The sequence below is a fragment of the Tribolium madens genome, unplaced genomic scaffold, assembly GCF_015345945.1.
Source record: "Tribolium madens isolate multiple individuals breed KSU strain unplaced genomic scaffold, Tmad_KSU_1.1 Scaffold_20;HRSCAF=117;Tcas5.2_LG4, whole genome shotgun sequence".
NCBI classification, from domain to species: Eukaryota; Metazoa; Arthropoda; class Insecta; order Coleoptera; family Tenebrionidae; genus Tribolium; species Tribolium madens.
Genome location: NW_025400985.1, coordinates 10,403,503 through 10,421,216, shown reverse-complemented (window position 1 = coordinate 10,421,216; position 17,714 = coordinate 10,403,503). Strand labels below are relative to the sequence as shown.

The window sequence follows — 17,714 nt, the reverse complement described above, 5'->3', positions numbered from 1 at the left end:
TGATGGATTTCTCAAATATCTAGCGACCATCCTGCGGTGTTTCCAAGATTCCGACTTAATCACCTCCATTTATTTTAAACTTATTACTTTTTATCATAATATAATCAATAATTTCGCGACGCAAGCCAAGAAAATGCCACCCCCATAGAGGAATTCAAAAATAATAAACATCGCGTTCTTTTAAACTAATTATTTTTTAAAATCCTTCGATGCTTCAGGAAGGATTTATTTGCCGGGTCGGTAACCACAGAATGTCTAAATTTCTGATTGAAATTTAACGAAATGGAATATCAAATAATAACGATGTCCAGTTGAAAATTTTTCCGTAATGGAATTTGCTACTGGAGATTACGAATTCCAGAGGGGTTGTTTTTTAACAAAACGAAATACGGTTTCAAGTGATGATCGACAATATTTCCAACTGGCAAACATTTCCGAACTAAAAGAATGCGATAACATGTTTGCTGAAATTAACTATTGATTTTATTACGGCTCGAACGGTGTTTCAAGATCACGCGGCATTTAGGAGATAGAATTTCCGCATAATGGCGAAGACGGTGTTGGGAAATAATAATTAAAATCCCCAACCTTATTTATTCATTTTGCACATAAACGGTAAGTTTTCAAACGAAAACATAATATCTAAATTTGGTTGATTAACGTCGGCTGGAGCGGACTGATAATGAATGCTAAAAGAAGTATCTATTAAAACTTTGAGTACAATGGAGCCACAAAGGGCCGCTGCTATTGTGAGCATCAATACGAGCGGTACACATCACCTCAATTAAAATGTAATAAGAATCTCCTCTTAGGTATAAAACTCATTAACACTGCGCAAAAAGGGGGCCGATAAATTAAAATTACTTCGAAAAGTTTTTATTTTTACTAACTTTACCGACCCCAGATACACCTTTGTTGCCAGCCTTTACTTTACTTAAACCGATTTCAATGTTCACTTCGTAGCCATTGTCATAAAAACACCCATTACAAAATTCTAATTAATGACACCACCCACCCCCTCTACAATTTTAATCAGCATTCCGCCACCGACGCCCAAAGAAATAACGACACCCCCACCATGCACTCTGCTTCACTGTTTAAAAATTATTTAGCACAAACATAACCACAAACACTCTAAACAGAAGAATTATAAAAATCAACAAAATTATTACAAGAACAAGTTACGATTTTAGTACTTGTTTCGCCAATAAATCTTCTTTTGAATCAATTCTCCCCAAAAAAAAAACGTAAAATTAGAGTTTTTGTACTTTTCTTGCCTAAATCCCTCAACTTGAGTCAGTTGCTGCCTGAAAACGAGATTCTACTGCTTTTTTTCATTTTTACTACATTTAGATAGCCCAAAAAAGAACATCCCTTTATTAGAAACTAATTTATGAGCACTTATGCACTAAATATTTTCGTTGTACATTTAATTTTACACACAAAATACAAATTAAAAAAAACAAAAATTAACTGTTGGAAGCCACTGGAAACGGATCTTTGGCCAATCGCTTTGTCAGATTAATCCTGCTAAATTCCTCAGCAATAGCAGGATGAATGCCAACTGTGTTTCTTAAATTATCCACAGCCAAATTGCATTTGATTGCTGCAGAAAATCCCTGAATAACTTCCCCTGCTTGAGGTCCGATAAAATGCATTCCTAAGACCTTCTGTTGGTTATCCCTTTTTGCTACGACTTTCAAATAACAATGGGCGTTGGTTTTTTGAGGAATAAAAAACTCAGTTGGTTTGTAATAAGCGTGGTAGATTTCTATGTTGTCTTCACCATATCTTTCAATTGCTGTTTCTTCACTAAGACCTACACTACCATATTCTAGAGGAGTGAAAATAGTGGTTGCAATGTTATCATAATCCATTTGTACTGCACTTTTGCCAAATAATCGTCTTGCTAGGAGTTTACCAGCATGAATTGCTACTTGCGTCAAATCGGGTTTTTTGTACAAGACTTCACCAACGGCATAAATGTGTGGAACATTTGTTTGTTCGTTAATTGTCTCAATTTTGTCACCATCATCAACAATATTAACACCAGCTTTATCTAATCTAAGGGCTCTGATACAAGCTTCTCGTCCTATGGCGAAAAGAACAGTCTGAAATTCGTCACTTCCTTCTTCACGAGTTTCGTCAATCCATTTAACTATTAACATCTTTCCAGTACCTCTTTCAATACTTGTTGGTGTGCTTTTATAAAGAAATTTAACTCCTTTTGCCACCATTGATTCAGTCACAAGTTTAGCCATTTGTTGGTCAAAAGCTCGCAAAACAACTGAACGAACCATGACGGTAATATCGTAACCCAAACCCCTCAAAAAACCGGCACATTCAACACCGACGTAACCAGCACCAATAATCAAAGTTTTCCCAGGAGAGTTTTCCAAACTGAAAATATCATCACTAGAGATTCCAAATTCGGCTCCTGGAATGTCCGGATATTTCGGCCGTCCCCCAACCGAAATCAAAAAATATTTAGCCCGAAAAGTCCTCCATTCGTTTTTAATTTTAGCTTCAATTGTGTAAGGGTCGTGAAAAACTCCCATAGAATTGATATACTCCACCCGCTTATCTCTCAGTTCAATTTTTGTCACCCAATTGATACTTTTGATGTGACTTTGAACAGATTCTCGCAAACTCTTCCAGCTGTGTTTAAGACTTTCAGGTTTTGGGAATTGAAAACCGTAACTTCGAGCATCCTGAACAGCTTCGCCTAAGATTGCCACTCGGTGCATTAGTTTCTTTGGAATGCTTTCGATGTTAATACAAGTACCTTCAAGACCCCATTTTATGCCTCGAGCTGATGGAATGATGAAATCAAAAACTGCCACCTTAGCTCCAAGTTCAGCTGCTTCTTTTGCCGCAGCTAGGCCTCCGGAACCGCCACCGAGTACAATTAAGTCGTATTCGGGACGAGCAGAAGCATAAAAACGAAAACTGTGCCGAATGTCTTTGAAAAAATACGTCAGTTGTAGTAGTTTTGTTTTGTAAAAATTTTGAAACAGATCCAACACTTTATTGGACAAAGCCATCACAAAAACAGAAATTTACACACATAACCTCAGAAAAGTGACATTTCTGCTAGAAACTGTCAAGAATTAAGTGGCATTAGAGTGCCTTGAGCCACAGTCTATGGCCACAGTACGTCTTTTTTTCCAACTTTGAGAAAACTCCTAATTCATTATTCTGAGATTTAATATTTATATCGAAGTTTTAAGATAAAACTAAAAATTTCAGATTTTTTATTTATCTTATATTTAGGTACTTAGCTTTAGTATTAATTTTATTTATTTTAATAAACAAAATGCTTTTAGAGTTGTTTTAAGAGGCTAACACAAATCAAAAATTAAATTAAATTTTCTGGTTACCCTAAAAGCTACTATCTTAAAAGTAAAAAAGTAAAAAAAGAGCTGTTTGTTATTCTTTGGAAAAGTTTTCATTAATTAAATATACTGTGAAAAATAGAAAAAACAGGTAAAAAAACAGAAGTAGATACTTACTATCAACAAATTCCAAAATATTCATTTTTGTTTCATGAATATAAAAAACTTATTATTACAAATCCTGAATGTCAAACAATGTAGATCAATAGAAATTAGAGAACCAGAAAAAATATTTTTATACTTCTAACAAAAATGAATTTCTTTTCTGTGCTTTCTGTGCTTTTGTGCCGTTTATACCGTGCGATCAAAAAAAAATAAAGTAGAGTAGGCGACGATTAATATTCCACAGTTGGCAATACAAACTGACGGAAGTGAATTATAGGTTAGGTTAACCTCTTAATCAACTTGACTAGGGAAATTAAGCGGTTTAAGTTGGTGGTGAAGAGAAACACGGTTGGGGAACATATGTAAGTCTTTTTTAAGGATCAATTGACAAATTCCAAAGGATAAATTTGTTTCTTGGGCTAATTTTCGTATGGGTTTTTTGGGGATTGATCCATTCTTTGCTCAACGACTTAAATATTCTCAGATGTTTTTTTGTAGGACGTCCACTATGTTTTTAGCGAAACAGACTACCTGTTTCTTTAAATAAATTCCCTCATTCATGAATTTGATTGAGGAGCTATTGGTAAGTGGCTGAAGAATCTGGGAATTTTTGCTGGAAATTTTCAGAACAAACTGAAAGTAAAAATGACCATTCATCTCTTTCGTCTAGTACAACATTTTTATAATAACTTGTAACAAAAAAAAAATTCTGATTTAAAGTGAACATTATTTCACTCAAAATAAATAAAACGCAAACTTGTCAATGTTTCTGCTAACATTTCGAGTCAAAAATCAAGATTACCATCTGAAGGATCTTAATCACCGCCTACTCTATTTTTTTCGATCGCACGGTATTATTTCCTTTCAAAATTCCATTTTCCAAAAAAACATTATAGTAAATTACAAATTTATGAATGTCATGTACTTTAAAAAACATATCTTTAAATCTATATTTTCTATACCACAAAAACTTTTATGAAAAAAAACAATAATTATTCTTTAAGTCTGTTTCAAAAAAGGTCTTGTTTTTGACGGATTAACTTTTCACCCCTTTAGCTTTAAATTGGGGCATTTTGCCAGAATAATATACAACCTACATTTTAAAAGACAGATGTGTGAAGTTTGAAATTACCTGCGTATTTGTAGGGCTCCCAACCCGTCGAAAGCGCCCCTTTTCCCAGATTATAAATAGAAACAACAAATAACATTGTTTTGATCTCAAAGAGATCGAGTCAGTGAAGCGGCAGACTTTTATAGAAGTTATGAAAAAGCTCATGAAATGCTATTGGATTGGCATTCCGATGGAAGCTCCTTGACTTTCATTTTACTTTAAAATATCGAAGAAACAAATATAGGAAATATCCGCGTCGTTCTCTACGCCCGAAGGCCCAAAGCGCGCATTTTTCGTCCATGAGCGATCCACGAACATAAAAAACCCCAAAAGTCGTGCCAGCGGCTGGGTAATTGTCGGACTCCATCAATACTTGTCACAATCAACCGAAATGAATGATTGTGATCCCGAATGTTTTATAGCAACCTTGTGTGCCAGCCAAGGATTAATCATATGCAAATCCCTTTCGATTTTAGAGATAACACAAAGCTCACTCAATTCGAACATTCGGACCGGCGATAATTAACTTTACCTTTACTATATGCACCCGATACCGAAATCTGGCGTGTGTTTATGAAACCTGTTATGCAATTTAATGGCGGAATTGTAGTAATTTATAGCCGGCTATGCATCAAATCGGTGGATGGTCATTATAGGGTGAAGCCAATGAAAGAATGATTATGCAAGATCGAGGGTAAAATTCGGTGGCCAAAGGCACTATTGCATTCGTATTTATCAGCATGTTAATAAAAAGCGAGAGGGGCCGTCAAAGAATGCGATGCGCCACCAGAGTGTAAGAAATATAAATGAGGATATGAACCGTTTTTGTTGGGGTTAATATTCGTGTTTCCGGTCGGAAAAATCATGAATATGTTTCATTTTTTATTGGCCATTTATATCCAAATTTGTACCACTATAAAATTACAGCGTGGTATATGGAACGATTCAGTGTGGAATAACCGCAACTACATTGAAATATATTCGTGGAGGCCGTACAACTCTCCCCGGTTACAAATATTTGCATTTTAATAGTTTCACTTGGATCTGAAGCTTTGTTTATTTGAAATAGTACTATGTGATTACTTGAGGGCAAGCGGTTTAAAAGGAATTCAAATGGCAAAAATTACAATTCGTACGAGTTATGCAAATACTGATGTAAAAGATAAAAATATCAATTTTGATTTTATCACCGCATATAAACTTGTCCCTGTAGTAATTTTTAATACCCGAATCGGAAAATCGCTGACTTTTAAGTTTTGACCTAAAAATTTGAATTTGCCGATCATTTCGTACCACTTAAATTTAAATAAAACAAACATTTTTCATGTGGAGCAAAGTGTAAGCTCCTGAAATCTTGTTACTTCAACGACATCGGAATAAATCGGTTGCCAATAGCGTCACACATTTGAATAGCAATTTGGCATGGGGGTGAAATTCTAATCAGTTTTTACGACAGCATTTTTATAATAACGTGCTGTCTGTATGCTCTTTCAGTGCCTGCTCCATAACAAAATTGCCTGCAGTCATTTATACAGCAATTTAGATAGCTTTCCGAACGATAATTTACCCCGCAAATGCACCTATAACCGAGAAATTAGAACTCGACATCGAAAGTTGTTTTCTGGGATTTTATTGTTTTATCCCCGTCAATAGCCTTTTCGGTCAATTTCATACCCGGAACATTTTAGGATATTGAAAAATGAAGGCCACTAGGGAACGATACATCGTCGAAAAAGATAGCAAAACAGCGATGGTCAGACGAGGGGTGGGCCTCCTGCTTGAAATATTCCCTTCAAATAGAGATATTAGCAATTATTTATCGATTAGAGAGAAATCCTCCGGCAAATACCAAATTAGTTTTGTTTAGATGAAGGAGCGATTTGATCCAGACTTTACACGTAATCCTCCTCCTGCTAAACATCTTTAGCCTGACCGCAAGTTCAGCATCTTACGAGCTTAAGATCCAGTTTACACTTTAATTTCTTATTGAATAATTTCGTCAAAAAATACATCAAATTGAGTTTAATTTGGATCTGCGATTGTGTTAAGATATCCATAAACGTGTCGGTAAGTCTGGAGGAGAGACATCAAAGCGACATCAGCTTGCGCTAGATTGCTCTCAATAATTACTATGCAAAATTATTAGCATATTAATTAAAGAAAATGTAATTAAAATTGAGTTGTGTCGAATAGGAACGCGATTATCATAACTGAGTTGGGAGCGAGTTCAAAATATGTCCACCATTGGAAAAGTGATCAAAAGTGAGACGTAAATTGCTACTGGAACATCTTTTGACGCCTTCATTTAAATACACCAAATTTAGATTCTGGTTTTTATCACTTTTGCATTCGTTTGCATACTAATGAGGGGCACACGTGCTTATTACCAATAAATTACTTACACATAATTCCCCCAAACACAGGTGACATTGTTATAAAAATAAAAATTTAGAAAAATAAATACAAAAACAATTTTTTGTCTCTCTCCATGTTTAGAATCAAGTTACTTCTCTTGATAAAGTTTGAATTTCTCTGGTTTACACCTGGTGTTACTAATGAAACACTGTTTTTGCCAATTTTTGGATTTATCAATAAATCTTCCTCAAAAGTTTTTCCTTCGTTTTTTATTATTTGGTATTTTTTTTAAACAAATCAAAGAAAAGTAGTGACAACATTTTCATTGTCATTTACGACAAACAATCATAAGAAGAGAATGGTAGCCCTTGAGAATATTGTTAATAAAACGAAAAGTTCACACCAGGTGTGAACACGAGAAATTTTAATTTCACTAAAAAAAACTCTGTTACATTTGTTATCGTAGCTGAATCACTTTGTAATTTTAATTTATAAACGCTCCATAAACGCCTAATATAATAAATAAATTAGTAAATCAAAAAATTAAGGAATAAAATCTGCCAACCATCGAGCAGAAAACAAGTGCTCGAAGTAGGAAATTGAATAAAGCTATAAAATTAAGCATCCATAGATTAGCACTATATTATAAGTATAATCGCTGTAGTTTGGTTGAAAATTGGTTTATTAAGTGTTACAACATTTTTGAAATTCGCGGTAACGAGTAAATTTAGGGAAAGTTTAAATTAGCTCAATTAAGTTGGTTAAAAAAAGCATCAGTATCGAAATCACGTCCACACTTAGTAATTCAAATTAGCATCGTAATTATTACAATGATTTCATCGTTCCCAACGGAAAATGTAATTGTAGTGGGTAAGTATTCTTGTTAGGTTTATGCTAAAAGCAACAATTACCCCCGAAATTGCAGTCTTTAATTATAATCGTTATTGAAACGGATGCTCCATATCGGCTCAAGCAAATTTTTATCTAAGATAATCAGCAATTTTCTGGTTACAATGTAAATTCATGATTGATAAATAAAGTGCGTTGACATAAATAATAATTGGTAGGTAATTTACGTAAAATCAACGAAAATTTGCCTGCAAGCTGAAAGCACTGAACAACACAACAGGTGTTAAAAGTTATATTTAACGCAATACCTTCCTGTATAATTTAATCAGGTATAATGCCACTTTTTACATGTGCATTTTTTACAAAAAAGGCTAATGTCGTTATTAAAAGCTTTACCGTTTTTAATAAATATTTATTAAGCATGATCATAACAATCACTTTTGAAATGTATAACTGACAAAACGCATTATTGGTACATAAATCAATACTTTCGAACACGAAATTTCCATAAAAAATATTTATACTTATGTTGCTGTCAGAAAACAAATTTGATCATCACGGAACACCTATTTCATGTTTTTCTATTCCATAAATCATGGTTCAATAATTTGAAGATACCATTTGTGATATTAATTTGTGGAGCACCAAATGTGCCAATTTATTGATTACGATTTCCTTTTCCATTTATTTTGAAATGTCGCGTTCTCTCAGATATTGTATTTTCTACAACAAATCAATTAATCATGTAACAGCCTTGTGACAATACACGATAAAACTATTGTCAACAACTGTCGTCGTATTGCATTAACCATTTTTCATAAAAAGTTGGGGCATTGTTCTCACACAAAACTGTTGTTGTGTGGTCGTGTCGATCGCTCGATACCTGAAATTATTCCAAATTGTTCCCATTCGATTTGGGTTATTATCTTTTTCTTCACATTAACACAAATTTCAATTATTCTCAATTGGAATTTTACGCGCTTCTTGCATCAGCTGTTTTCAGAGAAACATTATTAAATGGCAAATGGTAAAAAGTGCAATTACAACTTCTTAGTTTGGCCACTTTTCATTCGTTATTGAGCGCCTAGAAATCGCATTAGGAGACATTTGGCGAGGGAGAGATCCGGATTACGGAATCAAAGCATATCGTGTGCGATAATCGCGACTTTACGGTTAAAATCCGGCATATCTCACCGTAACGCTGATGACTGCCTTCGAACTTTTCTCGCACTTAGGCCCCCTCTTCGCATCAAAGTAGCCGATGAACTTGCATTGCCAACTTTCCGATCCGCAAAAAACCCAAAGTGGAACAATTGACAATCGACACGGGCTACTGCGACGCACGAGCGAACAAAGAAATACCAGAGGAAAATTCAAAAAAGGTAATTCAGAGTGCGGCGAAGGAAGCCGTCTGACGACCGAGACGAAATTAAGATTTTACACTTGGATATGTCACGACAGATGGCTCTTGTTTAGGCCGAATTGACGGGAAAGTGGCGAAGCGAGTGCTTTTTGAAATATTATTTTGACGGGGTTTGGTCAGTTACTACGCAATACATCTAGTAACCAATCTTTCACCGCCTGTCAGCTGTCTTTGGTGCTTATCTCTATTGTTTCTTTATTGTCTGCAATCCAGTTATCGATACGGTCTATTTCGTGTGGAGATCCTATGGGACTTAGCCGAGATGGATGGATTTTTTATAGACGAGCACTGTTTTCCAATTTCACTTCGATGCTACTTCGAATAAAAACGACTACTTTTCAGAAAACGGTTTTTCATACTCAAAACACAAGGGTAATGAGCCCTTTCTACAAGAATTACGACCAAATCTTTCAGGTTTTTTATACGTCTAGTTCTGAAAATTTACGTTGTGTTCTATTCACATAAAAAGTAATATATTATTCATTCCAACTAATATGCAAAACAGATGCGATATAGGTACAATAATTAGGCTGTAATTTATTTATAACGAGTTTAATAACAATGCTTTTATGAAAATTATTTGAAATTTTATAGTTACTAATAAAGTCCAATTAACCAAATTTTGATATATTATGTATGCTATGTCTCACATCATTAACATTTTCATATTTATTCACCATAAGCCTAAAACAATAAATATTGTAATAATAACAATGTAGCGTGTATTCAAAATGCAGTGTGCGATAATTAATTTATAAAACCGATAAAGTTTAACTGATTTTAAAATAATCTTTCACTACAGTAATTTATGGTTACATTTTAAGAAATGGATCGTTCCCAAATAATTACGTAACCGCATTTTATTATAAATGTAAAATTATTCAAAATATTATTATTTAATTTTTATTACCAATAAAACAAACCCACGTAAAATATGCACTATCATAAATTTGTTTGTTGCTTTTAGTGACTTTTTCATTATGATTAAGTCCTATTTACGCAAGTTTAGAAATTTTATTAACAATAAACTTAAATTTTACTGAACATGATTTAAAATTGTGATTTATTTTCTCTTCGTAAATAGGAAACGGCAATTGGAATGTTATTTGTGGCCGATTTGTAGTATAACAAGTATTTTCCTTTCAGGCAGTGTTGGTGATTTATCCATGAAAGTAATAATAGCTGCCTTATCGATTAATTATTAGTCGCTGCTTAAAAATAATTTTCCCGATTCTTCACACCTGCCTTCACCGTACTATAGACTTATATTTAAAAAAGCCGAATTTTATTACACGATGTTAAATATTAATAAAATTACATCCTTGTCTCGAATTTAAAAAAGAACATGTTTATAGTTCGTGACAGTGAATATCAATTTGAAGAAACATTTTTTTGTTGTTTATTAAAATTTGAACTGAGAGTAAAACCTATACATTACCTTAACCGTGAACAGCGCCTAACAAAGTCTTCGTAATTAAATGCTTAGACTTAAGTTTAAAACTTTGAGAACTTTGCCGCTATATTGTAACTGACACGATTATACGAACTGAAAGACTATATCTTTTATTTAGCGCAATTGTTAAACTTGAGACAGTCACGGTAACAACGATTGATTTTTGCACAAAAACGTTCACATTAAATTTAATTATGTTAATTCAGGAACGGTGTAGATAATATCAGCGAGACTTTTAATATAGTTATTAAAATACATTTTGTTCTTTTGGAAGACTGCAATAGCATGTTTTAGTCTCGTATTTGTAAATTGCTAATTTCTGGTGAATTTTAAGTAGATAATAATTCATGCAAAGATAAATAAATTCCAAGAAACCATACTCTTATCAGACGATTTCTGAAGGCAAATTGTTTTGTTTGTCAACACTTTTAAGTTGGATTTTTGATAAAAAATTCATAAAGTTTTGCTATAATTGAACCAAAACAAAACAGAACCATTTGTTCAAAGTTTTACGGTTCCCTAAGTTTCGAAAAGTGTAATTATAGTGATTTATTATAAAAGAATTGTTTATTATTACTCGTTTATTCTTTATTACTCGTTTATTATTACTCGTTTATTATTACTCGTGTAAAAAGTTTACTCGTGACTTCTTCACTCGTAAACTTAACCTTTTCACTCGTAGATAAACAATCTTTGTTGTCGTGTATAATATTTCGTTTTGTTTTGTACTCACCTACCAGAATTTCTTGTGTCTGACTAATGAATACACTGGTCAAAGTAGAGGCGTTTTGGTTTCACTTTGTTTACTTCGCGTAATTTTGAAAAAGTAGAAACGAAAGATATTTTCGAACACAAAATTAACAAAAAAAGGCAATGAAGTTTGAAGACGAGAACGGTATTCCAGACGACATTGCTATTGCTACTAATGCAGAGACAGCAAAATTATACCGGAAAAGTCAAAAGGAGCATACCAAAAAGAGTATGCGTCATTTATAAAATGGAAGGAAGAAAAGAACATTCAAAGAGTTACAAATGACGAGGTACAGGAATTAATTCTGTCAATATTATAAGAAAATACGTAGCCTTACGTTCTCCTCAGACTCGACATAATTTCTTTTTTGTGAATTATCAAAACGGCAAGTGTACTGTGTAACGAGTTGGCATTAATAAGATGCATAAGGCACCACAAAAAATTGCAAGTTATTTGAAATTGGATTGCTCTAACGAGTACACAGGTCATTGCTTTCGACGGTCCTCAGCAACAATTTTGGCCAACAATGGAGGAGACTTGTTAAATGAAAAAATCTTGGCGATTGAAAATCATCATCTGTTGCAGAAACGTATATCGAACATTCTGAAGCAACAAAAATTGCTATTTCAAAGAAAATTTTGACCGGCATTCAGGGAAACGATGTAGCAGAAATATCTTCAAAATTATCCTCAAATCATTTAAAAAATGACTCAATATGTCCAGCAGAGTTAAAAATTGGATATATTGAACACTGCACCATCCATCTTCACGCTGGTATTGACGGTTCTGCTATATAGTATTTTCTTTACTAGTTTAAGCATGTGTTCTTGTGTAAGTTATTAATAAAGAATATGAACAGTAGATAAAAATTACTTTATTTCACTAGACGATAAAATACTACTTTATCTATTGAAATTAGTTGATAAAAGCACTCTTTAACATTGAGTACAAAATAAATGTCATTTAGTAAAAATTTCGAATTAGAATTTTGCTGATAATCTAAATTTATACAGGGTGCGCCAGAACTCGCGCCCCAGAGAAAAATGTCAAATGCCGGAGGGAATGGGTCGCCAAAAAGTGGAGCCGAAGAAGTAATTTTTGCTTGCATAAGAAAGTTATTAGACTCTTAAATCCATCAATCCCAGAAGGGCACCTCAAGGTGTGACTGAAAAATTATATCCGTTGCTAGGTTACGAAAATAATACCAATTTGGCCCGAATTTAAAAAAATAGCTGGGCTACTGTAATTTTGCGTTTGACATTTTTCGTGATGTGGGTGACATAACTTGCTAGTTTCCAGTATTTTTCTCGCTGAAGAGGTTGTACACGAGTATAATGAGACAGAATCGTTAATTATTATCAACAATTATCAAAAATTATTGAAACATTCTGGAAATTCCTGATGAACCGCGACTTCTCTAAAACTTCACAGGTATTGTTCCTTCTCAACTTTTTCTTCGATCTGATACAGATTAACAAACCGATAAATGAATTTTAGAGCTTGAAAACTAGTGCGTTACAAACAAAGAAGCAAGTGAGAGTGAGACCAGAAAAACATGAAGAAGTACGCAAGTTTCCTTATTTACTTTAATGCAAAATTAACAGGAAAATGTACTTTTTATAAGAAATTGTGCTTAAATAAAACAGGTTACTGATTTTAATATCAAAATTGTAGTTTTACTCTCGTATTTAGGCATTTTTGCCCAGTAGAAATTCTAACCTCAAAATTTCAACAACAATTTATTGTTGTTTTCTTCCACTCACATGAGCTTACTATAACCCCTTGGCTGTTTTTTCATTAAAAAATCCAGAAGAATGTTGCGATGTTTGTATTTAGTACGAAAAGTTAGCATTTATGCTAATGTTTTAATTCCGAGGGCATTTCAGCAACGCTTTTCGGTGAATTTGTGGGCTGGTCTTCTGGGGAATCATGTGGTCTGTCAATAATATCAACTAATTTCAACATAACGTGACTCTCTTTCTAAAAATTACATTTTTCTGTTAATTTTGCATTAAAGTAAATAAAGAAACTTGCGTACTTATTCATGTTTTTCTGGTCTCACTCTCACTTGCTTCTTTGTTTCATAAAGATAACGCACTAGTTTTCAAGCTCTAAAATTTATTTATCGGTTTGTTAATCTGTATCAGATCGAAGAAAAAGTTAAGAAGGAACAATACCTGTGAAGAAGTTTTAGAGAAGTCGGTTCATCAGGAGTTTCCCGAATGTTTCAAAATAACTTTTGATAATTGTTGATAATAATTAACGATTCTGTCTCATTATACTCGTGTACAACCTCTTCGTGTATTTACTGGTAAGTGTGGAATTATCACTTCAATTTAAAAGCATTTTCTTTTTTTATAAAAAAATGCTTCACTTAATTTGTGATGCAATTCCGACATTTTTAACTATGCAAAAACGGTAGTTACTTAAAAATACGTTGATACCTCCTAAAGTATTTAGAATTTTCTCGTTTTTTAATGCTATTGGATCTCCTAGAACGCCAGAACTCGCGCCCCAGAGAAAAATGCCATATAAGGTAAAATACCAGGAACATGGAAAAAATGTTAAAAAAAAATGAGAAGAGATAAGTTATGAGAGTTTAAATTTTGCACTTTGACTCTATTTATTTCTGTTGTAAAAATAATTTTCCAAGCTTTTTTGCTACAGTCTATTAGAAGAGGAAACAAGGAAACAGTATCCTAAATTGTAACTCTGTTCAATGTTATTTGTGGCTTTTATTGGCAAAATTTTTGTACCTTTACTAAATATTTGTAAAAAAACATATACAAGATCATCAGTATCATTAAATAGACATGGAAAAATGACAAATATCAAAAAATATGTCAAAATTTTTTGACAGAAAATTTTTTAAACATTTTTTTCATGTTCCTAGTATCTTATCTTACTTGAAAGTTTTTTCTGGGGCGCGAGTTCTGGCGCACCCTGTATAAGCACAACGAAACAAAAATTCTCTAAATGCAACCAATTTTTGTCAATATTTGCGAAAACGTTTAAAATTGAGTATTTAACTATTTTGCCAATTAAGACGATCCTATGGACGAAAAATGACGTTTTTGGATTTCCGGCTCTCCGAAGTGGCCAAAAATTATTTCAAATCAAAACTCATGCTTTTAAGAGTTTAGGAAACCCAATATCAAATAAAAAAAAATAGAACCATATGTAAAAAATAGTTAAATATTTTTTGTATACGCTCCCGAAAACAGCTGTTTTAGGGACGCATTTGAGTCCCTAAAATGAGTCTTTTCCGGACTCAATAAAATAGTACGCAAAACGGTTATTTTAGGTACTCAGTCCCCAAAAACAGTTTATGCGGACTAAAAAATAAAATTGGTTACTATTGTAACAAAATTTTGTTAATTAGTAGGTTAATTAGTAGGTGTGAATTCGTGTTTTGGGAGCTTTAACAAAAAATCTTGTATGCACCACGTACGCAAAAGGTTTTAGGTGACTCCTCTCATTAAAGACTCGGCTCCTACGTCGCCTCGACATTAATTACGATTCGTCTCTTTGCGTACTTGATGCATAAATAGCTATTTTGTTACAAGTACCTAAAACACCGAGCCTGGAATAGCAGATGAGTCCGCAAAAACGTTTTAGGTAGGTGTTACAAACAACATTTTTTGTTAAAGCTCCCAAAACACGAATTCACACCTCTTATTAGTTAAAAAAATTTGCCACCATGGTAACCAATTTTATATTTTTGTCCGGAAAAACTGTTTTTTGGGGACTGAGTACCTAAAATAACCTTTTTACGTACTATTTTATTAAGACCGAAAAAGACTAATGAACTCAAATGAGTCCCTAAGACAGCTGTTTTCGGGAGCGTATACAAAAAAAAAAATTTAAGCTAGATTTTTATTGTTTGCCCTACTATTATCTTAAAACAACTAGAGTTGAAACTTTAACAATGTAATTGTAAATAATGAAACTGCACTGCAAAAATGACTAAAATTTGAGATATTTTTGGGCAAAGTGAGTGAAATTATTTGGTTCCAACTTAACAATGTTGAAGAAAGGAGGAAGAGAAAGCGCCGAGTCAGTGCCACGAATGAATAAAATAGCTCACCCCGCATATGCTAAATCTCTAATATATACTTGGAAAGAAATTTGCATGCAAATCTGTCACACGCTAAGCCGAAATCGGTATGGAAAAGTTCTATCTCTGATCGTCTGAATAATAATGTATTCAGAAAGCAACCAGTCATAGCGAGCTTTGTTATTACGCGCGCTTTCCTCTCGTGTTTGCGTTCAATCACCAAATTACTTTATAATGCAAGAAAATATATTGCGGCTTTAATATCACAGAACAAAGCTCGCTACCATTGTGACATTATTAGCTAAATGTTCCCATCGAATTGGGAACGTTGCCATTTTTTAAACATTAGACAGATTCAAATCTGGTTCCATTAGGGTGCGGCGCCCCGTCAACAATGCACACTTATTGCAAAACCGTGACGAAGCAGATTCTGCACTTTTTACCAACTCGAAACGTTGTAATTCAATGATATAATTGTCCGTTCGTGTAAATAAAAAAAATCTTTCCGACGAAATAATAGAACTACACTGTCATGATAGCTACTGTTCCCCAGCATCAATGCGATTTCGCTGCAAGGATACGGCGGGGTGGCTTTGTTGGCACATTGTTTATCCTTTCTTTCAGGCAATTACAGCCCGGAACGTGCCTCAGATGAATCGAAAAGGGACAGATATCGGCATAATGGAAAATGCTCCCAAACCAGAAACCGACAATCATCATTCAAAAATCAACCATTTTTACGCCCGGGTTCAACTATTTACAAAATTCAAAAACACCTTTTTGTACTTAAAAAGCACTTTTGTACTTTTTTTTGAAGGAAGCAAAATGTGTAAAAGAAAAGCTATAAAGCATAAAGTCTATTAACAAAAACCATCAAAACAAAATTTTGAGGAAAAATGTCAGTTACACAAAAATTTTGACAAAATAAATGAGCTTTTCTCCAAAAATTTTATAAAACAGATTCCATATACACACTGTCCCAGCGAGATAGTAAAGATCATTAATAACATTTATATGTTTAAATTTTTAAAAATTTATATATAGGAAAATAATCACCTAAAACTATTTTCAACTATACATCGTGTCCAAAAATAAGTTACAATACAAACTTGTGTTTTTAAATAGCTTTTCACCAAAAAAGACACCTACAAAAAATTTAGTAAATCTATCACGAATTACTTATGTAATTAATTCATAGTTGGAGTTGTAAAATTAAAAAATGATGGATTCAGAGTAACATAAATGTGGTTATTGAGTGACATTTCATCTATCTCTTGTACAACTGTCCACTTTTTGGTTAACAATGGTTCATTTTTTTAATATTTGAACTTAAATAATTATTTTTTTAATTCTTAGCTACATAGACTTAAAAGAAAAAACTTAAAAAAACAATTTAATAATCTCTTAGATGCAAAAACAATAAATAGAGGTGTTTATCCATATAAATTTTTTAAGTTATTAAACTTTTAACAAACTTATCCTCATTTTTTTATTTTTATAACTGCAATATACAAAAAATATTATAACCTTAAAGTCTGTACTTTTTTCTTTACAGTAGTACTTTTTTCTAGCTGTCTTAGTTTTTGTGTATACAGGGTGGCAATTTTAAAACTTGCAATCGCCAATATCTCTAGAACTAAAAAAGTTATTGAGAATCACTCAAAACCGTTTCGGTAGTTTTTAGGGGGAATCAAAATGGCATGGTAAGTGACGCTCCTCCACCCACCCTTCAAGCCACAGCCACCTTAAGTTGAAAAATTTAAATGGCACTACCCGATACATCGTTGGAAAGCCCATAACAAGCGCTTTTCAAAACTGTCATACAACAGCCTATTTGGTAAAGTTATTTTTCCAATTATTCAAAAACGAAGAGGTAAATTTTCATTTTTTTTACTATATTCAAGTGTGGGTGGAAGTATGTCACTTATCATGTAATTTTAATTCCCCCTAGGAACCACCAAAACGGTTTTGAGTGATTATTAATAACTTTTTCAGTTGAGAGAAATTGCCGATTGCAAGTTTTAAAATTGACACAGTGTATATGTATAAAAACAGCTTATTTTAAAACTATGAGCAAAATTAAGTTTAGTTAAGAATTTAAGAGTTATATTCAGAAATACTAAGAAACGTATTGTGTTTTATTAAAAAAAACACTAGTTTATATTGTAAATTATTTTTTAAGCAAACTTCAGTTAAAATTTAACTGTTCGATAGT

The 17,714-nt window shown here is 33.1% G+C and overlaps 1 protein-coding gene across 1 annotated transcript; it reads right to left on the bottom strand.

The window, feature by feature from the left end:
• Window positions 1–1,356: 1,356 nt before the first annotated feature.
• Window positions 1,357–3,093, bottom strand: LOC123005178 (thioredoxin reductase 1, mitochondrial-like). The gene is made up of 2 exons (XM_044398834.1): window positions 2,786–3,093; window positions 1,357–2,725 (listed from the first exon to the last, which is right to left on the bottom strand). The coding sequence occupies exons 1-2, from the start codon at window positions 3,042–3,044 to the stop codon at window positions 1,470–1,472; spliced, it is 1,515 nt and encodes a 504-aa protein (XP_044254769.1). The 5' UTR covers window positions 3,045–3,093; the 3' UTR covers window positions 1,357–1,469.
• Window positions 3,094–17,714: the final 14,621 nt, after the last annotated feature.

What these genes read in the sequence shown, in the direction of transcription:
- LOC123005178 (XM_044398834.1), bottom strand. Translation starts at nt 3,044, where the DNA reads ATGGCTTTGTCCAATAAAGTGTTGGATCTGTTTCAAAATTTTTACAAA. An exon ending in CATAAAATGGGGTCTTGAAG is followed by an intron (nt 2,726 to 2,785) that starts GTACTTGTATTA and finishes TGGCAATCTTAG; the next exon opens with GCGAAGCTGTTCAGGATGCT.